Source organism: Acartia tonsa, chromosome 10, assembly GCF_053477335.1.
Source record: "Acartia tonsa isolate MP-2025a chromosome 10, ASM5347733v1, whole genome shotgun sequence".
Lineage (NCBI taxonomy): Eukaryota > Metazoa > Arthropoda > Copepoda > Calanoida > Acartiidae > Acartia > Acartia tonsa.
In genome coordinates, this window is record NC_137269.1 from 21,332,095 (window position 1) to 21,354,715 (window position 22,621).

The 22,621-nt window shown below is 33.2% G+C and overlaps 1 protein-coding gene and 1 long non-coding RNA gene across 4 annotated transcripts; both read right to left on the bottom strand.

Annotated features, from left to right (window-relative positions):
• Positions 1-7,038: 7,038 nt before the first annotated feature.
• LOC145329623 (uncharacterized) lies at positions 7,039-12,146 on the bottom strand. Of its 3 annotated transcripts, XM_080173936.1 has the most exons (8): positions 11,089-11,150; positions 10,728-10,796; positions 9,998-10,182; positions 9,631-9,750; positions 8,923-9,183; positions 8,435-8,545; positions 7,759-7,873; positions 7,039-7,182 (listed from the first exon to the last, which is right to left on the bottom strand). In XM_080173936.1, exons 3-8 carry the CDS (start codon positions 10,177-10,179, stop codon positions 7,168-7,170), a joined length of 804 nt encoding a protein of 267 aa, XP_080030062.1. In that variant the 5' UTR covers positions 10,180-10,182; positions 10,728-10,796; positions 11,089-11,150; the 3' UTR covers positions 7,039-7,167. The 3 variants fall into 3 exon arrangements, with proteins under 3 accessions (XP_080030062.1, XP_080030061.1, XP_080030060.1); XM_080173935.1 differs by lacking the exons at positions 7,039-7,182; positions 10,728-10,796 and adding an exon at positions 12,065-12,146 and having other exon boundaries at positions 7,690-7,873; positions 11,089-11,145; XM_080173934.1 differs by lacking the exon at positions 7,039-7,182 and having other exon boundaries at positions 7,690-7,873.
• A 619-nt stretch (positions 12,147-12,765) lies between these two features.
• On the bottom strand, positions 12,766-14,260 carry LOC145329624 (uncharacterized). The gene is made up of 3 exons (XR_013882993.1): positions 14,152-14,260; positions 13,421-13,528; positions 12,766-12,883 (listed from the first exon to the last, which is right to left on the bottom strand). It is a non-coding gene; the product is annotated as an uncharacterized LOC145329624 (long non-coding RNA).
• Positions 14,261-22,621: the final 8,361 nt, after the last annotated feature.

Below are 22,621 nucleotides of genomic sequence, written 5' to 3' on the forward strand. Positions count from 1 at the left end.
GACTGTTTATTAGGAATATCTGTATTGAACTAAAGATTATTTCATAGACAAATATTGATTACATATACATAACATGATAGATAGATACATTCATTAGTTATGGAAAAAAACTATATCTGGGTGTTGCCTCTCAGGGATGACAAGGGATGCACCTCATGTGGTGAATACATTGAAACCACATGCATTTTAAATATACAATATAATAAGTACATAGATTTAATGATAAAAAGTCGCGTTTTGGCATTTGTTGGCCTAAAAATCCAAATGAAAGAAAAATCAATAGAGAAAATTAAAAGCTATAAAATGGTACTAAATTTGTTAAAATCGCTCTACTCGTTTGGAATCGCGAAACGCTATACTGCATTAAATTACAAGTGTTTTAAGCTAGCCCCACTACATTTATAATATGTTCTCAAAACTTATTAAAATAACAAAATAACTACTTTTAGCGAGTTCAGTTTATCTATAATCTCACATTCCCACCCCTCATCATGTTTTCTCATTGCTATTAAAGTCTAAAGGAAATTAAAGTTAAAGTTTTAATGAAATAAAGGCCGCCGCCAAATAGAATTTGAAAGTTTTTGTTTAACACCAAGTCATTGTCCAAATTAAACTAAACAGACAGAATAAACAAACTATTTATACACAGGGGGTTATTTAATTACAAGAACAATTTGGTCCATAAAGAGCAATACGAAAATTAAAGGAAAGTTTTAGGGTAAGCAATCATTACCCCTTCTCCATTATTTTTGAATAAATAAAAAATAAAGTTAGGAGTAGGTTTGGGTAATTTTTTTGTTTATTATTTTAGGTTAGGTTTTGGGTAGGGATAGCCCCGCAATTTATAAATAAGAGGAGGGGTTAACAGGGCTAAATGAAAGTGAATAAACTAAGTTACTGATTTTCTACGCGAATATGAATTGAATATTTGTAAAATAATTCAAACGCTATCCTTAAGTCAAAAATGCTTAAAATAAAATATCCATTGAAATGCAAAGTTGAACAGGACTCAGGGGGTGGGGGGGGGGGGGGGGATGGGAGAATATTTGGCTGTTTATTCTTTGGCCTAACAACTTTTATTAAATTTTAATTAGTTGGTTCATTAAGTTGAGTGTCCAATTTTTCAACCACTAATTGTAATCTACTAAAGTGGTAATAAGTGTATCATCATAGGGGATGTACATCAATTTATCAGCCATTGTCATATCCCTTTAGATTCCTGACAGGACCAGAACCAATACAAGCTTATTTTCTAGAGTTTTTAAACCCAAGATCTCAGCAGTTTCCAAGATTTACACAAACCCAGCTATTTTAGTTTTAAGAATATACTAGCGGCTTCGCCCCTAGCCTCTAGGGGCTTTGCCCAAGAGGTGATAAAAAAAAATTATTGCGAGAGACCATAAAGGACCATGGAAATCCCCTTCAAAAAAAAAAAAAAAAAAAAAAAAAAAAAAAAATGGGGGGGGATTTTTTGGTTTTTGGGGGGGTTGGGGGTGTCCCACCCCCCGAGAAAATAGCTTAAAACCACCACAGGACCAATAGGTAGATACCCTGAAGAGTAGAATCCGATCGGTTCAGTGGTTACCGAGATCTTAAGGGACAGACAGACAGACGGACGGACAGACGGTCAGACGGACAGACAGACATCGTTCTACTTTGTATTATAGATATAATAACTTATAAATGTAGTATTAACAGATGAATACAAGGTGTTTTCACATAAAGTGCTTGTTGATCACTATAACCCCCCCCCCACACCCATTTAGGCGAAGGGGGAGATTTTTTTCCTATGTCTAACCTTATTGGGGCCTATACCAGCATGTCTACCGAGTACCCAATTTAACCTAACCTAATCTGACCTAAAGTAATAGACAAACAAACGAGAATAATCTCCCCCTTATTTTCAATTTAATTCAAAAGACAGAGGGGAGGGGGGGCTTATCAGTGCTCAACAAGGTACTTTGTGTGAAATCGCCATATATACTGTTATATCCTAATATTAATGAGCATAATAATAGGACAATAAAGAGTTGACAGAGCGTTAAAATACATCAATATTACACACAGACACACATACACACACTTACACTCACCCCTACATTGTGACATATCCGGTTCAGGGACAATAGACCAGGACTCCAAAAATTTCCCCACAACCCACTTCTTCCTTCTTACCCCCATTTTTTTATCCACTTCCCTTTAGTTACAATATAGAAAAAGTTTTACGCCATTATATAATATCCAAATTTTCAGCAATTTCACTATTTGCTGTATCACGGCCCCTGATCCGGATAAAAGACAGGAATAAAAAGATAGAACAATGTTAGATAAACTAATTCTTTTGGTAAAGTGTATAATTATATACTTCTTCTTTGAATACTTTAATTTATTACAAATGAAAATTTTAAATGCGTGTTTCTCAATTTAGTCTTTTTCTATTTGGGGTATGAATTGTACCAAATTATTATAGAAATCACCATTTCCATTTCCACGAAATCAATACAAATGTGTTCAAACCCAGTGTCTAAATGAACATGTTTCAAACAGACAATGATTTTAATTACAGGTATCCTTAAAGTTTTTGAATAAATAGGACAATTCTTTAAGCCTAAATATACGATTATAGCCAAAAATCATTTGACCCAAAAAAATATATAAAAACATATACCTACTTTTAAGATTTTATAATTTTTTCTTCTCAATTATAGCTAATATCTTTTCCCTGTATTTCTACAATTAAAAGGATTGTAATATAACACAGACACTTTACTTAATTGTACATTTTGTGTCACAAAAAAGTAAAATATAGGCGAAAAACTTCATTATCCCATGCATGAATTATTATTATGAATTATTTTAGGTATATCACTAAATGCTTTCCCCTATTAAAGAAGCAAACTAAAAGCCGCTAGTGTCATTTATATCAAAAGTTTCAGTGTAGTCTTGGTGGGAAGATAAAATACACTTGTAATGTGTCCCCATTAATAATGAAGCAATATTCACCCATTGTTTTTATGTTTCCTTTCCGGAACAAGGTTTATATCATGTTCCATTACAACATATATTCTTCTATTGATTCATATATTACCAAGGACAATGGGCGATAATTTCATGATGCTGTGAGTATTGGTGCAAAAAATATGACGTAACAAAAAAATTAGCCAATGAGAGGCCGTTATTGACCAATGGCGGCAATGGTAGTGGACTCTCATTGGCTAATTTTTTTTGTTACGTCATATTTTTTGCACCAATACTCACAGCATCTAATTTCATGTAAGTCCCAAATTATGTTGATTATAGATATTAATACTGGTCAAAAGGTTTGGCCACTTACCTTAAGACATTAGGGGGCTTGGTGATTGCGGTGTAAAGCGTCCATTCGCCCATCAGACAACCAACTCTTAGAGATGCACGACCTTTGTCTGAGAAGTCCCAACTGTGCATGGTAACGAGTTGCGCCTGTTTTGGACCAAGGCATTCCCCCCACTCTGACTATTTACGTCGCGCATCTGACATAGTAGCAGTGGGAACCATTGTTAACGTCTTTAGTTATGACGCGGTGTTGGACCGAGATTCGAACCTATCACCTTCCCGACGACGAGCGGATGCACTACGTGATGAGCCACGGTCGCGGGTTGGCCATTGACTCAACTAATCAAAGTTTAATAAAAGTACCATAAGTATAAGAAAACGTAATAATAAAACTTTGGGTACTAGAGTAATTAACAGTCCAACGTCCCCTGTAATTAATAGTGAAGTGCGCAGTAATATTTAATTTAGGAATGTTAGATTTATTCTATCGGTTTCAATGCACGTTGAATCTGTAATAATTTGTTGGGTACAATTTCATTTTTGTTATCATTTGTAATAATCTTTATTATTTTTTTCATAAATAACAATCTAATTCTCTAACAAAAATAGACTTGTAATTTTAAATAAATCTACTCCTTTTTTATTTATGTCGAAATTATGCAACAAACCAGATATAACCTCTTAATCTATATAAACACTAAATCTATATTTAGATTTAGTGTTCCAATTGATAATTCTACATAGAATTTAAACTATTCGTCTAAAATCAAATCATGTTTCTTTTTCTTAAATTTTGTGTAAAAGAATAAATGCTCTAATTTCAAATTCTCAGCTCGTATAATCTGATGATAATTTTAGTGTATCATTACTTGCGCGCGTATCAAGAAAAATTGTTCATATTCACAAAAAGGCAAAAATTTATAATTTTGTTTACCTCGGAAATAGAATTGGAGGAATTGGGGTAAAAACCTGTAAAGGTCTCTAAAGCATTATGTGAACCACAAAGTGCAAGTTTTTTTGGTTGGTTTCAGAAGGTTGGGGTGAGGTGGGTAACCCCGCATAAACTTTTTTGAATTTTTTGAGAGGGGGGGGGGGCTTGCTACTTTAATGAAAGTAAAGCAAAAGGGGACGTTAAGTTTGGGATGAATATACGATATAATAATTTTTCAGATTATGAGGAAGTTATGGTACACCCATAATTTTAACATTCAAGTCTCTTGCAATTAAAGAGAAGCTCAAAAATCTAAATATTTTTTATCTTTTTTTTTTATTATTCTTCTGTAACAGTCAGTACTTTAGTTAGTTTCCTAATAGAAGCAAACAGGAAGTGTAGACGGACATATTACATTCTAATCTTCGCTACTTAAAATATAAATTTCAAGTCTAGCGTTAGCTTAAGCAATCTTATTTATTTTGTCTGTAACTGCTTTTTTGGTTTTGTAATTTTCAAGAAAGCTTCACATTATTCCTAAATTTTCTTTGATCTTACTTTTTCAGCTAAATTGATTGTCTTTGTTATTGCTGTATGCTCGTTGGGATTTATTTAGCATTTTTCTGTTTCATTTTTAAAAGAAAATTCTGAAAATAAGATTTTAGTTGAAAACAGGGATTTTTTTTAAGGAGGGGAGACATTATGGCTGTACAGGGATTTTTTTTAAGGAGGGGAGACATTATGGCTTTTTTTACACTCCTCAAAACCAAATTAAAGGAGGGGGTGAAAATGGGGCGTAAAAAAGATAACAAGAGAGATGTATTCTATAATCATGGGCATGAACACACCCCCATATCTACACCCCTCTACATAGCAACTTACTCAACAAAAGTCAAATACGAGTAAATTGACGTTAGGAGCGAGAAGCATCAGCTACTAAAAAGTAGAATAGCTTTTTTTTTAAAGAGAAAGTTAAAAAAAGAAGTGGAAAATGAAGGGGTGGGGGGGAAGAAGTGCAAATACCAGGATAAATATAAATCTTGAAAGTTTAAATTTTAATAATCCTTTCTGTCTAGTGATAGTACTGACAACCTTGAATACTTGCATATTATATCCAGGTGACAGGAATTGGTATTCTTAAATTTGTTATTCTTTTAGTATAGAAAAGTATTTGAAAACGTCACTTTGCTAAGCAAAGTATTATTGTATTTCTATGAATGATAGGGGGGGGGGGGGGGGGATGGGCATAAACCTCATATTGGGAATAATGTTATGTTGATTTATTGCAAATCTAAACATGGTCATTAAATTATTTTTTTTTATCACATTTTTATTTATTTACAGAATAGTTTTGCCTCTCTGCGTAAAATACATTTTTCGTATGAAATATTTTGAAGGGAATGGTACAGTTTATATTGTGTACTTTTCTTGGATCACAATCATAGGTGGAATAGTCTGTGGTTTCCCTCAAAGTGACAATCAAGCACAGAAACTCCTCCCGTCCTTATTTTTGGAATAAATTGAAACTAAGGAAGATGTTTAATTTTTTTATGTGTATCCATCCCCGTTAATTTTGCCAAGGGGGTAGATATACTTCTGGATGGGTTTCTGTGTTTTACGAATAGAAGTACATTTAGAAAAATCCTAGGGTAATTAACACAAAGATTAATACATAAAAAATATGTAGCTATATTTTCCAGTTTCAAAATCATTGAAACAAAATGTATAAAATTTTGAAATTTATTCCACCAAATTTTTCACAGTCGCTTGTCTGAATAAATTAGGAATATAGACTCTTTTACAGTATAAAGACGGTAAAAATATGAATTTAAATAGTTTCAAGGGCGGACTTATAAGTACAAGATTAAGTGATAAGCCCCTTCATTTATTATGGATGTTTATTACAATATTTATCTATTATTAAACTATTTATCTTTTATTTAAATAATAAGAAAGTATTCGATTCTGTGCTCTGATTGTTTCATAATAAAACTATTCCAGTATTGCTTCGAAACTGATTAATATTCGCAAGATTAGAACAGGTTCTTACTCATGCTGAAAAATCATGTATAGCATCTTCTTACAGAAAATTTTTAACGAATATTAAAATAGAAATCGTAAAATTAAAACCAACTAGCTTAAAACTTGTTTATATTAGTAAAAAGCTATGATCGCTTTCAAACTTTGTTAACATAAAAAAAGAAAAATGATGTGTGCAATCGAAATAGGTATTTTCTTCCAGACAAAGTGATTACTCCCAAATAGTCAATATGTAAAAGATTAATATTGATTACCCAGGTTCTACGAAATACCATAAAAACACCTAGTTTTTACCACTTTTATGGTAAAATTTTACCAGCCTATACGATTTAAAAGGTGGTAAAATTTTACCGTAACCGTGGTAAAAACACTTTTTGTGGTATTTTCTCACGCTTTTTACCAGCGATTTTTACCACAATTATAGGTAAAATTTTACCAGATTTCCGGTAAAATATTACCATTTTAGGATGCAAATTTATACCAGATTTTGACCAATTTTTACCACTTTTTTGGTAAAATCTTACCGCAAATTTCTGTAAGATTTTACCGAAAAAGTGGTAAAACTGTTCAACACCTGGTAATATTTTTGCCCTAAATTGGTAAAATTTTACCGGAAATAGGGTAAATATGGTAAAAATTGACCAAAAATTGTGGTAAAAACGGGTGGTAAAAATCACGAGAAAGTGGTAAAAAACGACTGACCTTAATTATAGAAAAACATCGCTTGTACATAAATCGCAAAAATAAAAAAAAAATTGTTTTCATTTTTATCTTTATTGATTGAAACAACACTTAAACATATTTTTCTTGATTCTACTGCTCTGGCCGAAAACTGTTGCGCAACCTCCTGGATTTGCTGGGCACCGGCCCCATTCGACCTCGTATCACTGATATTCAACCTGGAATAAAATTGCTCATTAGTTAATTAGATAATTACAGGGATATAAAGGGATAAGATAATGGCTGATAAATTGATGTTCATCTCTAATGATGATACACATCGTTACCCCTTCTGTAGATTACAATAAGTGATTGAAATGTTAGGACACTCAACTTAATGAACCAACCAATAAAAAATCAATAAAAGTACCCAAGGTTGTTAGGCCAAAGAATAAGAAAATGTTATTTGAAAACTTTGGGGGCTAGTGTGATTTACAGCCCAATGTCCCATCCCTCCCTACTAAATATCTAATCTATAATACAAAGTAGAACGATGTCTGTCCGTCCGTCCGTCCCAAAGATAAAGCCTATACTCGCTGTTTACGCAAATGTGTCAGAACTTCCCCCCCCCCCTTACTCTCACACCTAAATTTTTTCTTTTGAAAGCAAAAATAAAAGTGTGTAGGTTCGACTCCCCCTCTCCCCCCTCATTCATTTCCTACAGGCATCTTGACACGTGGCAAAAAAATCAGCAAACTTATCTAACTAAACATCTTTGAAAACGCAGAACGAGAAAAAATAAAGGGAAAGCTTACCTGGAAAACATAAGCAGTAACAACATCCGTGGCTAACAAGAACAGGCTGGGGCCATAGTACTCGGCATTACTGATTATATGCTTCACGTGGCGTATGGAGTCGTGGAACGCGGGGTCCTAAGTTATGGAGGATTAAATGAAGGAAGGAAGTGGACTGTTTATTACACTAGTCCCCAAAGCTTTATTTTCTTCTTCGTTGCTTTAACAACTCTAGGGACTTTTATTGAATTTTGAATGGTTGATTAATCAAGTTAAGTGTCTAAAGCTTTCAACAACTAATTATACTCCACAGAAGGGGTAATTTTGTGTATCATCATTGCTGATGTACATCAATTTATCCGCCATTGTCTTGTCCCTTTAGATCCCTGTCCCAAACAAGTACTAATATTAGATAAATTTAGACCTAAACCCCAGGCAGGGAGGGTAAAATATGGTGTAAATATCATAATGGTATCCAAAGTTTCAGAAACAAGTTTACTTATTCGTCAACTCAAAAACTTTGAGTACCTAATTTTTATTAGGTAAATCTTGATTTAATTTCAATACTTCGTCTTTTGTCCTATCCCATAAGAACCATGTTTCCCGTTGTGTCTACAGAAACGTAAATTATTTTAGTACAATCTTTTTTTAAACTTAAACAATATTTTACTTCGTCTTAAATCATTTAATAACCCATTCCTGAATAGCCTTGGTCCCTGGTCCACGTCTACCCGGGGAGGGTGGAGGTCCCCTGCGTCCTGGAGAATAGTCACCTGGTGGCCCTTTGGATGGGGGTGGTGACATGTACCTTGAATATTCAGATTAGTTTATAATAAGTAAATGTTATGTCGTTATCTATTAAAAATAACATATATCATCAAAATTCTAAAAAATACCTATTAAAAATCAAATTAGGTAAAAAAACTAGGTACTTTATGTCATTATTGAGAGGAGACAATGAACTGTTAATTTCATCAGTCCCAAAAGTTTTATTATAACGTTTTCTTATTCATTGGCTTAGGTAACTACTTTGGGGAGTTAATTAAATTTTGATTTATTGTTTCAATAAGTTGAGTGTTCAAACGTTTTTTAACCACTAATTTTATGTATCATCGATGTTGATGTTCACCAGTTTATCGGCCATTGACTTATCCCTTTACATCCCTGATATAAATTTGATTTTACCTTGGGGGTGGCCGACCTCTTGGTTCAGGTGAGTAATCCCTGGGTGGTGGGCCCCTACCGGGAGGTCCCCTCCTGGGTGACGGGGAATATTCTCTGTGGTGGGGGGGAGGAGGTCCGCGGGGGGGTCCTCGTGGCGACATATCCCTCATTGGCGGTGGGGGGCCTCTGTAACGTTGTTGTGGAGGGGAGTAGTCGCCCCTGGGGTGTGCCTCCCTTGTGAAGTAATGTGAGGGGGGTCCGTAGCCATCTCTCCTCTCATACCTGAAAAAATAAAAATAATTTACTTAAAAAGTTAAAATTCATTAAAAAAAAGGTTTTTAAAATTTTTTGATTGGTAGAAAAGGGAAGAACTAATAAAAAAGAGCATATCTAGGTAGGAAAGTTATTGTAATTTTAGAAAATCTTTAATAAAGCAATAAAAGAGATGGTAGGCATTTAAAGTTAGCAAATTTGGAAATTACACTAATATATTTTGTTTATATACTAAATTGTTTAAAGTAAAAAGGTTCTTTGTCTTTAGCTTAAGATTTCGATAACTACTAAACCAATTGAGTTCTCCTTTATAGGTAGGAAAGCTTCTCATATGACACGGAATGGTTTTAGACTATATTTCTGTCCCCTATCTATTCTTTTTAATACAGAGCCCCTAAATGCTAGGGCCGCAGCCGCTAGCAATATCTAAACTAATCTTAAAATTTAAAATTTTACCTTGGTGGAGGGGATCTACCACCCCCTCTGCCACCACGTCCTCTGAAACCACCCCTGTCCCCTCCACGGCCTCTGCCTCTAAAGCCACCCTTATCACCTCCCCTTCCTCTAGAGCCACCTCTGTTATTTTTAAATGTTTTCATTTTGAAAAAAAAAATTCGATGATTTTTAGTAAGTATTTTGGAAGATTAATTTTAAATTTTTTTATCTTAGGTACTGCTGTTTTATTAGCGCAGCAACTTTATAACAAAACTGTACGTCAGTCCATGGCGAAATTACAAAAAATGCATTGCTTTTAAACGTTACATTTAATAAATAAGCCTACCTAAAGATTTTCTAACTTTTACTTTTTAAAACAAAAACTTTCCTAGAGTAATGTGGGGGGCTGCGTCTTTCATACCTATCCCCGCCCCCACCCCGGCCTCTACCTCTGTAAGAACTGCGCCCCCTATCACCTCCGCGTCCTCTATCACCGCCTCCACGTCCCCTGCCTCGTCCCCGGGATATTTCCACTCTCAGCCGTTCACCGGCATATAATGTACCGTTCATTTCCTTAAAAAATAAAGTGAAGTGAAAATAACTTCAAGACCTGAAGTTTGTTTAATAACAATAAGGTAAAAATAAATCAAAACAATTCCCTATAACTTAAAAATACCTCCTACCCTTGTGGAATATTCTAAACCCTTCTTGATCTCCCTAAACCTAACTAAAAGCAGTAGTGAAAGTTTCAAACAAAAAATGATAAATAGAGGATTATTTGGGTCCTCATGAAAACGATAATTTATTCCGTATCTAACCTCTATTAATGGGAGTTAAAAGTTTCTTATTGTATTGTGTACAACACTCAGCGATTTTCCGCGGAGAGTAAAAATAAAAGGGTTCCAGTTTTGTTGGCTCTAGGGTCAGACCAAGAAAATTAATTAGGCCAGGAATTAATTCTGTTATCTATATTTCGTATAAAATCATCTTCAATTCGATTCGATATGTATGTTGCTTTTCTGTGTGGCTCAGAACCGGCTCTAATCTAACGTAAATTAATCGGATTTGGAGCCAAAGTGTAAGAAGATTGGGTACCCAAAGTATCAAAAGAATGGTACCTGAACTGCTTTGTCAGCTCCGTCGGGATGATTAAAAGTTATAAAACCATAACCTTCACCAATAAATACCTACAAAAATACTTTTATCAACGTCGAAGTTATTAAACATTAAATTTTTGGCATTATAATGAAATGTTATTGAATTTAAAAATAGTAATATCAATAAAACTAGGTACAGAGACCACATACATTTATTAGAATGGTGTCAGCTTTCAAGTAATGAAAAGGTGAAGGCAAGCCTTGACTTTTAAGGGGGTGGCAACACCCAGCCATTTTGTTGTAAAGAAACCAAAATATTGTTTGTATTATTATACAGATCTACAAAGATAAATATAAGCTGCGAAACTTTTCTGTAACTTACTTCTTCAACTGCCCCCTATGTTTCAAATGCTGATCTGAGGTCTTGTTTCTTTACAATCTAAATAAAAGAATTTGTTATAATCAAAAACTATAGGTATGAAACTAAAAAAATACGACAAAAGTAGAAACCTTATACTTTTTAGCTAGACCAAAATAATCAGTAGGTAACAAGTTTGAAATAGATAGGACAATTCCTACATGCTTGAATTAATGATAATAGCTATGAGTTTCGTCCATACAGACCAGCCATCCAACACTAATTATAGAAAAGCTTCGCGTTTACAAAAAACATAATTCCCTTCCACAAAATAACAATGATAACGTTTATGAGAGTAAAGCTCTCAAATAAGACAGTGGGACAAACGGAATTTTGTTGGTAAAACTTCAAGGATTTAAAGGGATAAGGCAATCCCCGATAAATTGATCCACATCACCAATGATTATTAACAAAATTACATCTTTATAATTATAAATTTTTTTTCAATTTTTTTCAATTTTGTACCCCCCCCCCCCCCCCCCCCCCCCCCCCGACTACCGACGAACAACTATTTTAGGTTAGGTTAGGTTTTAGGCTAGGGAGCCGAGCGCTGCGGCTAGGCAGGCAAGTGGGCCGAGCGCTGCGGCTAGGCAGGCAAGGGGGCCGAGCGCTGCGGCTAGGCAGGCTAGGGAGCCGAGCGCTACATTTCTAAAAGGATAATACCACCTACTCTAATGAATGTAGAATATACGTGGATATTACGACAGGGGGAAAAAATTGTCGTTATTTTAGCTTGCTAACATGAAATTCGTTTATTGGTCAGTTTGTTCAACCAGTAGTAGGGTAAGGATTGGGTTTAGAGAAGGGGGGTATCTTTATTTTAGCCAGCTGTGAGCATCTCTTTATCAGAGTAAATGAAAATGTGGTACAACATCCCAGTAATAATATATCGATTATTTTTATAAACTTTAATGGAAAAAACATTAAAAAAATAATATACCTGTCTAGCTAACACTCTGGTAAGGGTTTCCATAGTCTTAAACCACTCCCGGATTAATTCTTCCCATAAAGTTAGTCCACTCAAAACCTAAAACAAACGAACTTATTTTGACAAGTAGAAAAGTTGGTGGAAAAATAATTCATCTAAATTAATGAAGCAAAAATTCGTCCCCAAACTTCATTTTTAATTCTTGATACAGATTTTAAAGGGTGGGGCTTAAAGGGTGTTAACTCCACTCAACCCGTAAAACCCCTTATTTGTTTCCCTTCAAAATTAAAAAAAAATATATTAGATTACCAACCTCAAACCTTTGAAATCCCTCATTTTATCCCTCTTAAAATTAAAAGCTTGACGTACAATCAAAGCATTGGTTGTCTTTAGGACGATTGGCAAATAGATCTGATTCCTGTACTGTAGAACAAATAAAACATTATGGAATGGATATAGAATATACGTGGATATTGATGACAGTGGAAAAATTGAAGTCAATTTAGGTTGCTAACATGAAACTCATTCAATGGTCAGTTTGTTTATCCAGTAGGACGGGACGGAATGGAGTAAAGGGGGCGAATTAGGGTTATCGTCATTTTAGCCCACTGGGAGTTTTACTTTATTAGAGAAAATAAAAATCTAGTGTAACATCCAAGTAATAAAATATCTATTTCTGCAGGTTATCTTAATTATAGTATAGCTAACATTACCTCTAGAAACTGATCCCAAAGTTCACAGGACACAACAACATAGAGATTAGCCTTGATCCATGTGACAATGAGGGTCTGGAAGATGGCCTGGGTCAACCTTCCTCCAAGGGTGTCCTCCCTGATAAGCATAGATAACTATTAACTAAAGATCCAAGAACAAATTAAATATAAATAGGCTATTTTTATTTAAGTGTGTAGGTAGGTATAAAGTATACTTTTTATCTAAAAATGGTATTTTTGTCTCTGATTTTATTTATCGCGTCGTATTATAGACAGCTTTCCGCGACTGGTAAAATGAGAAATTTTCAGATCAATAGCAATTTTGTTAGCCCCGAGTTAGCCAAAGGCCTAACAAAGCTGGTATTGATAATATAATTTCTAGACTGTTCATAGAAAATTGTCTGTAATACGTAATTTTTCAGTATGGCCCAGAACCATTTTTAATCCAGGGGATATTTATCGGTTTCAAAGCCATACTGGAAACTCTTTGTTTAGGTCAAAACTACATTAATATAAATTTTTCTTTATTTTAGATTTAGTGTGCTGACTAAACAAACTAATTTCATTACTTCTTCTTTACAAGCAAAATGCTAGTGAATTTGTTCTTAAATACTTAAAGAAAATCGTAACTTCTCTATAATAATTATCTATGTGCCTGCGTCTTGGTGGTGTTTCTGTGAGGGTGAGTCGAGTTATCTGCAGCAAGATAAAGAGTAACTGCTCCCATGTTCGCCCGTCCATCTTTACATTCATTACCATAAACCTGACCAAAATAAAATTATTGTTAGATTAGGAATATCTATTTCTTAAATAAAATTAACAGGATGTCTTTCTGTACCATGTGAAAAAGTTTAATTTTAGCTATAATGGGAGAAAAAATCGGCGTTATCCTCTTAGAAATTTTTTTTTCAATTTTTTCAATTTTGTACCCCCCCCCCCGACTACCGACGAACAACTATTTTAGGTTAGGTTAGGTTTTAGGCTAGGGAGCCGAGCGCTGCGGCTAGGCAGGCAAGTGGGCCGAGCGCTGCGGCTAGGCAGGCAAGGGGGCAGAGCGCTGCGGCTAGGCAGGCTAGGGAGCCGAGCGCTGCGGCCAGAGTTCATAGTTCGCTGTCGGGGGAGGGGGGGGGGTACTCAAATTTTCAATATTGAAAAAAAAATTTCTAAGAGGATAATACCAAAAAATCAATTTAATGGACATTTTATATAATACGGAAAATTTCTTCCTTTCCCTGTACCTTATAAAAATCGTCGGAAAAAGCCGTTTTTTAAGCAAACAAAAGCGCGTTTTGCTCTATCTGTGAGATATTATGAATAAGATAATGTTAAGATTTGATATTAAGATGAGAAAAATTTACGTTCACAGTCCCTTTAAAGACACAATACCTGTAATAATAATACCCTGGCCTTTCTAATTATAAGCCTAGGCAGAGCCATGCTGGTGATGCTAGCTCAAGCGTGGACCGTGGTGAACTGTACTTCTGAAGCCAATCCCTAATTACAGGGTTACGAAAGTTTAAATTGATGTTTTTTTTTTTTAATGTTAATATTAAATGTAATATAGTTTTGTAATGACATATAAAATATATATTCGATAGAATATAAAAAAATATAGTGCATTCAATATTAAAAAAAAATATTTAAATATATATATAGTTGTTAACCATATATGAATCTATTTCCGGCCGGGTTCTTAAAAGATATTGCCGCGTTTTTTCGACATTTTTTACGCTATGAATAACAAGCGCGACATTCGCGAAATCTAAAAGAGTATACAATGATTTATTTAATTATTTCGCTTTTGATGGTACGGCCTTCATAGAAAAAAAAAGATTATCTTCAATCCATTTTTGCTGCATATTAATTAATGCATCTTTTTAGAGCTGTGTTAGACATTAGAAAAATTGCTAAAAAAATAATTTAAAATTCAGTATTTTTATGTTATATACTCTGTTTGAAATTCTATCGTCAACGTTCAATCAATCAATGTCTAAAAAACGCCGAAAAAATGTGGCATTCATCTTTTAAAAACCCATCTCGGTGGTATTTCCGGTTGGCAAAGACAACATAAATATAGAAATCATGAAACATTGTTGTTCCACAATTTTGCCACATTTTTAAACATCTTGCTTAAAAAAAATCTTCCAAACAAATTGTAAATTCTACAAATTTAAATATTTAGAGAAAATTGAGTAGTAATTTACTTCTTGATTCAAAATATTTGATTAAATTGAATCAAAACTAATAATTATTTTTGGCACTCTATATTCAAATAATCATAAGCTTATCAATAGTGCGCATGCGCGCACAGAGGTGCCATAAATTTCAAAACTTAAAAATATAAATTTTGTAGCGAAATTACTCTATAATTCGAAATCTCTGTCTTTCTTTTAGAAACATTCAGGGGAATATACGAAAGCTTATATTTATATTAAAGATGAAAAATCGATAAATTCAAATGCACACGGCACATCTGCGTAAACACACACACCTGGATTTTTTTTCTTTTAATTTTAATTCGTATGAAGCTAGCTCAAATAAGTAAATATTAAATTTGATATATTTTTGACGATGCGGGAGGATGTTTTAAAAGAAATGATGAAATAATTTTCAAGGTTTTAAAAAAAAGTTAGCTTCTTTTATGCGAAAAAATTCAATAAAAAGTAAAAATTTTTACCAAAAAGTTGGTCAAATTTTACCAAGTTTTTTTTTTGTCAAAGTCCAAAAATCTGGACTTAGCCTAAAAATTTACCTTGTCAATTTTTACCAAAAAGTTGGTCAAATTTTACCAAGTTTTTTTTTTTGTTAAAGTCCAAAAATCTGGACTTAGCCTAAAAATTTACCTTGTCAATTTTTACCAAAAAGTTGGTCAAATTTTACCAAGTTCATTTTTTTTGTCAGAGTCCAAAAATCTGGACTTAGCCTAAAAAAATACCTTGTCAAATTTTACCAACTTTTTGGTAAAAATTGACCAAATTGCGTTTTTGTGTCTAAGTCCGAAAATTCGGACTTAACCTGAAAAATAGAGTTGTAAAATTGACCACATTTTTGGTAAAACTTCCAAAAGTGGTAAAATTTAAAAAAAAAAAAAAAATTTTAAATTTAGGCTTCATTGTATAGAAGTCATTATTTTAAAGTACTACAACTGATTATGAAGAGCTGTTTTTAATTTAAAACACAAAAAACGGGTTTTTTTGTTTCGTCAAATTTTACAAAAAAAATGGTAAAATTTGACTAATTTTTTGGCTAAAATTTTTGCTGGTAAAATTTACCACGAAACTGGTATATTTTACCAGGTTGACCAGCTTTACCACTTTTCTGGTAAAACAATTTTTTTTTCTGGTATTTCGTAGAACCTGGGTAATTTAAATAACAATTAGTTTAACTGTATTGAACTATTTGGTAGAATTCTCTTTATAATTTGAGGGTCAGGAGAAAGGGATAAGTTTGGATCAAATTTACACCAGATTTTCATGTTCTCTAATAAAGTGAAACTTGACACGGGCTAAAATAACGATTCCTCCCTTAAACACCCTTTACCCAATCCCCTCTTCTTCTACTGGATGAACGAACTGACCAATATACGAGTTTCATGTTAGCAAGATATATATATTGACGACAATTTTTTGCCTGTCATAATATCCACGTATATCATACCTCTCCTTTAATCCCGTATGACCACTGCAGTAATATCTGGTTTTAAGAGAATGCAAAAAAGAGGTGCAATATCACTTTAACATAAATTTTTTTTCTAGTTATGAAAAGTCGTGTATTCATTACCAGTTTATTTAGCCTAGGCCTTCGGCCCCTCGTTACTTACTAAACTGAAATAATAATATCTGCAGAAAGCTGTTATTATTACGATGCGATAAAAAGCTTTTCTCAAATGCCATCATTACTGCAAATTATTTCTATATTAACTTCACTCACTTAATTTAATTACCCATTTATATATTTTTTTGCTATTGTGTTTTTTTTGTTATTATATGAACCGCATGACAGTTTTAACATTTCTGCGGAATCTATGGCACCCCCGCAAAAACAGCGAAAATGTTTTGGGCTGGGTCAGGGGCGTCCAAGCTTTTTTTTTTGGGGGGGGTAAAAAATTTTAGGGCGGGGGGTAATTCGTGTTTTTTTTTACCCCCCCTAAAATTTTTACCCCGGGGGTAAAATTTGATTGGGGGGGGTAATTACCCCCCCTAAAGTCTGTTGGGGGGGGTAAATACTCCCCCCAAATCTGTTGGGGGGGGTAATTACCCCCCCCAAACTAATTTACCCCGGGGGTAAAATTTTTGGGGGGGGTAATTTAATTATGTAAAAAAAGCACCTACCTAATCTATTAAGTTAATAAGTACTATCCTATAACATAAAGTAGTAAGTAAGGTTTATTTGACTATAGCTTCAGATTTCATTACTTTTAATACTGAGTTCTCCTTTTTAGGAAAGCTTCACATAGATCCTATGATGGTTCCACACTATTATAGGTCAATCCTTTGAGTGGTTTTAGGCTATTTTTCTCCTCCCTTTTTACCCTTTAGAAAACACGAGTTCTTAGATGCTAAGGGCGCCACTACTATTCAAATATATAGTAGTATCTCATTCTTTAGAACATATAAATACAATAATTAACTCACTAACCAATGAACCAATATGATTTTACTTTAAAGTGAAGCGTCTTGTAGGTCCTGGTAAGTTTTATAACTAGTTTTGAGACACCCTGACATCCTCCCAAAAGAAATCGCCTATAGAAATTCTTTTTCATTATTTAATGGAATATTTAATTTAGTTAGGTATCTATTTTATGGAATCTTCAGTGCTTTACAATTACATCATAGATCCCCGGGATGGTTTAGGGGGGGGGGGGCGGGGATTACTCCCTCCCCCCCCCCAAAAAAAAAATTTTCAGTAAAATTTTTTTTTTAAGAACATTCAATTTGGGGGGGGGTAAATACCCCCCCAAAAATTTTTTTTTAAAGAACATTTATTTTGGGGGGGGGGGTAATTACCCCCCCAAAATGGTTTGGGGGGGGTAAATACCCCTCCCAAAATCGTTGGGGGTGCCTACGGCACCCCCAAGGTAGGGGTAATTTTTTTTTGGGGGGGGTATTGTTCAAAAAATTTTGGGGGTGCCTACGGCACCCCCAAAATCGTTTGGGGGTGCCAAATGGCCCATTACCCCCCCCCTTGGACGCCTATGGGCTGGGTCAAGGATAACAATTCATCTCATTTTATTTCTTTGTATTGTGTCTGCTGATTATTTACAAATTTTAATTTTCATTTTTAATGGACCAAATTCTAAAAGAAATAACCTCAATTTTGAAGAGGTTGGATACCCCCTTTCTGAGTGATTTATTTATAATATCTGACAAAAAAAAGAAAATATAGTTTTTACAATCTCACCTTGAAATTTGGCGGTATTCTTCTTTTAAAAAATATAACTAAACATTTTGACAAGCAAGCGTATTCTACAAATCATGTTTTTAAAAACAAAGCTTTTCTATAATTAGGGTCGGTCCGTCCGTACGTCCGTACGTCCGTCCGTCACAGAGAGATAGCTTTTTAGATTTAATTTAGGCATGTTAGAATTGTCCTATCGATTTCAAACTTTGCATGGTGATTCCTTTAGTAGTTAGGTACGATTTAGAAAGCGTAGCAACTCTATTATCGTTACCAGAATGTCCGTACGTCCATTTTAAACATGTTAATTTTTTTACTTTTTAACAACAAATTTTTATGTGATCTAATCACCCGATTGATCTGATTTTTGGTAAATTGATTCCTGTGACATCAAAGTATAATGTTATAAGCGATGCAACTCTATAATCAAGTCCTAAAAATGAAAGTATGTACATAAACATTATCCTGTATCAAGCAGTTTTTAAACAAATTTACTTACAATTTTGCTTCGACTCTTATACATTTATATTCTGTTCTGACAACAATCTATAGAATAGATGTATATACAGACAACTACCTCCTTAATTTTTCAAAGACCTCTTTCGTCTGCTTCTAAATAATTTTCTGCTACTTAGCTGTGTTAATATAAGCGATACCATTGGTTGATTTTCAATGACCCAATAGGAAGGTTGCACAAGACGATTGCGATAGGAAGATACAGTTTTTTAACCCTTTATCCCTCTAGTGTTTTAATCTAATGTTCTGACACTATACAAGTGTTAATGTCCGTTTGTCCTACCGTTTCGCTTTTATGGATGTTGTCATACTTGTTTTTATTATAAATATATTAGTTGTTTATCTACTAAATGATAAAACTTTAAATAGTGTTTGTAGATACATCTTTTAAAAGCACCGAAAAATTTGTTCTTGCTCATTGGGCAAATCAATTATCTTATTTCTACTTTGAATTTCACACGTCTGATTTGCATATAAGTGGCCATATATAGATGAATTAATTGTAGATGCCTCACTTAACATTCTGCCAAGCATATTGTGTTTTTTGTTTGTGTGTGGATGTTGGTGTATGTGTGTGTTTGTGTCTATTTAAGAGTCACCCCAAACCCTAGTGCAATTAAGACATTTTGAAATCTTTATATAATAATAACAGGCTATCTGTCTGTTTTAAGCAAGTTATCTCGCTAACCGATGAACCGCTTTATCTTCAAGTCAAGCTTCCTATAGGTTAGGAAACCATCCCCAGGAGGTGTCCTAAAAGGCCGCTAGTGTTTGAAACTCCTATTAAGATTTATACTTTTAAATAATATTTCAGCTTTTTTGTTTAATAAGATTTTAGATATTTTAAAGTTATCATCAAAGTCAATTTTTATTATGTCTCTTCGTAATTTTATCTGAGAAAGCACGCAATTTTTCTACAAATTATTTGGATACTAAAGCAAATTCTAATTTTTTATAATAATATTAGGAGGTTTAGTTTAAAAACTAATTTATGTTTGACGAAAATATTTCAATTAGTTTAGATAATTTTACAGAATGGCGTGGTGTATCTCGGTTAAGTGGTTCTCTATGAAGAAAACCAACTTTTTATTTCCTCAGCTTTTTATACATTTTCTTTTCTTTAGTTTCTTAATTGCTTAAAATTAGACAAAAAGTTCACCTTCCAATTAATTAGCAAAGAAGTTGAGGTAATGCCAAAATTCTTAATGTTTTATTGGATAAAACAAAACGTTTTAGAAAATGAATTGGAAAAAAAGGACATGACAAGTTTTGTTTTACAAATTTATCTTAATTCTTATTTGTAGCGAAGCTACATTATAATTGGCAAAGTATATATGGTCTATTTAAAAACTTTAAGAAAGATGTTTTTTTACTCATGAGCTATAGGAGACTTGATCATTATATGTAGTAATTTAGTGAATCATTCACAATTTATCGATTGTTTTGTTGAAGTTAAAGTGTATAAAATAAAGATCTTAACAGATTTTTAAAAAGTCTATCTTTGTGATATATTGAAATTCCTAGAGATGGGTAGAACTTTATAGGATTTGAACGCATATGCAAAAATTAGATAACTTCAATAGCCCTAAATAAAGTATAATAAATTGATTATAATAACCCGAGATTCAGCATTTAAATAAATTTCAAGACAAGCGGCTGCGACTCTAAAATCAGCATATATATGGATTAAAAAATGCAGAAAAAAGAATCATAAATATCAAATCTAAAAATAAAAAAGCTTAAAAGCGGGACATATTTGAAGCTTCTTTAAAACGTAGAGCTCAAACAGTTTAGTAGTTAGTGAGACCTTAATCGACCAAACTGCCCTTTAAAATTCTTTAATAATTCTGACCTATGGTCTATGTTCCTCTTATTTTGTTTGTAAATATTGTAATTTGTGTTGAGTATTTATATTTGTAGTAGAGAGGTAAAACTGAAATTGATTGTTTCAACATGGCACAAGAAAAACCGGCAGTGTTCATTAAATCGTTAGTAGACCACTTTTAGCCCCTCTCAGCCTTTTATATTTGTATTAAGGTAGCTACTCTATTGCAGTTCATGACGTTTGTTCATTCTGTAATGAGTGAAGCAGCTTATAATACCCAATAAAAAAAGATTTCATGACAAAACAAATGTACAATGATAGGCCAGTATACATGTATATTGACCAATCGTTAAATGTATTCTGGCCTATCTTTCGTCATTTGTATTGTATAACGTCAATTTTATTAGGCACTATAAGCTGCTTAGTAATAAGCTGATTATCATTGAAAGTTCAGTTTGAAGTCACCCTAAGAACTGTATTCTAATATTATATCCTTTTCGCTTTTTACCTTTATTGTTCCTCTTCTTTTATAACTTTCTTGAACATTTTAACTTTAACTTTCTCAGTGGTGGTTCAAATGTTTAGCCTATCATTTCAAATAGGATTTGGTCGTTAGTCTGTCTGTATTATGCCAGCTAAGATCAATTTGTTATTAGACGACAAATTTTAATGTATAAATTGTATGCTTTCAACTCAATTTTTTTTTATATGATGACATTCCATCAAAGAAGATGCGCATTATTAATATGTATTCTATTACAACAAACCTAAATTTTCCTTAAAAACGTAGGAATTATTCATGAAGTATATTTTATTAAGACGTAATATTTCTTTAAGATTTTATAGAAATATTTGTATTGATTTTTCTAAAGAAGGAAAACAAAATTGTATTGTACCTATTTTTGCATGTTTTGGAAAGGATATATGGATAAATAAAGACACTGTTTCTTTAAAGCTTAAAGCGAAGCATTTCTTTAATTAGTAGGTAGGTCGGTCGGCCCGTCCGTCAGTAACATTAATTTTAATAGAATTTTCATATCGGTTTCAAACTTTGCAAGATTATTCCTATTACAGTTATGTACGATTTTTAGGTAGACACTCTATAATCGTTACTAGAAAGTCTCTACGCCCATTTTAAAAATGCTTATTCTGTACTTTTTATGATATAATAATCCTATTTATATGCTTTTTGAATAATGATTCAAGATACAATATTATAAGCTTATTCTTAAAAGTATACTGTATTCAATTAACAAATTGTAAACAAATAAATGCACAATTTTGTTTAAACGTATAAATTAACATTCTGTTATCAAGTTCTGATACTCTACAAGTGTTAATTTTCGTGTGTCCTAACGTCTAATTTTAGAGCTCCGCTTTTATGGGGATTTTATCATCCTTGTTTTGGATAAATTAATTGGACTTAAGAGCACTTTGGGAAGAGGGGATATCAAAGCTTCACTTTAAATTTTAGTTTGTAAAAGTAAAAGTAGAAAAATATTTTTTTTTGTAGAGGGGAGGGGGGGTTCTAAGGTCGAATTCTCTCAGGAGGATGGGGGAAGTATCCTACCCTAAACTAGTTATAATCTTTCATGGACCTTTAGGATGCTTCAGTGCAGTGTAAAGGACAGACAGCCATCATGTTACTTTTATGTAAGAATGAGAAACCATCCTTTTATCTTTACTGTTGTTTTAGTTAGCGAGACTGAATAAAAAATAAATTAATGATTATGGGTTCATGTCAGAACCATTATATGCAGGGATATAAAAGATATGACAATGGCAGATAAATTTATGTAGATCCCCAGTGATGATACACAAAAATACCACCTCTGTAGATTAAAATCAATGGTTGAAACGTTTGGACACTCAACGTAATGAACGAACCCCTCAAAATTTATTAAAAGTCAACAAGACAACGAATAAGAAAACGTTATCAATGTGCCCTTCCTCTCAGGGATCTCAAGTGATAAGAGAACGGACGATAAATTTATGTATACACCCATTTATGATTAACAAATGAACCCTTTTGTTGTTTAAAATTATTGGTTGAAAAGTGTATTTATTACAACACATACCTGAGGATCTTAAAAAGGATAATATTTTGATGTTTACCAC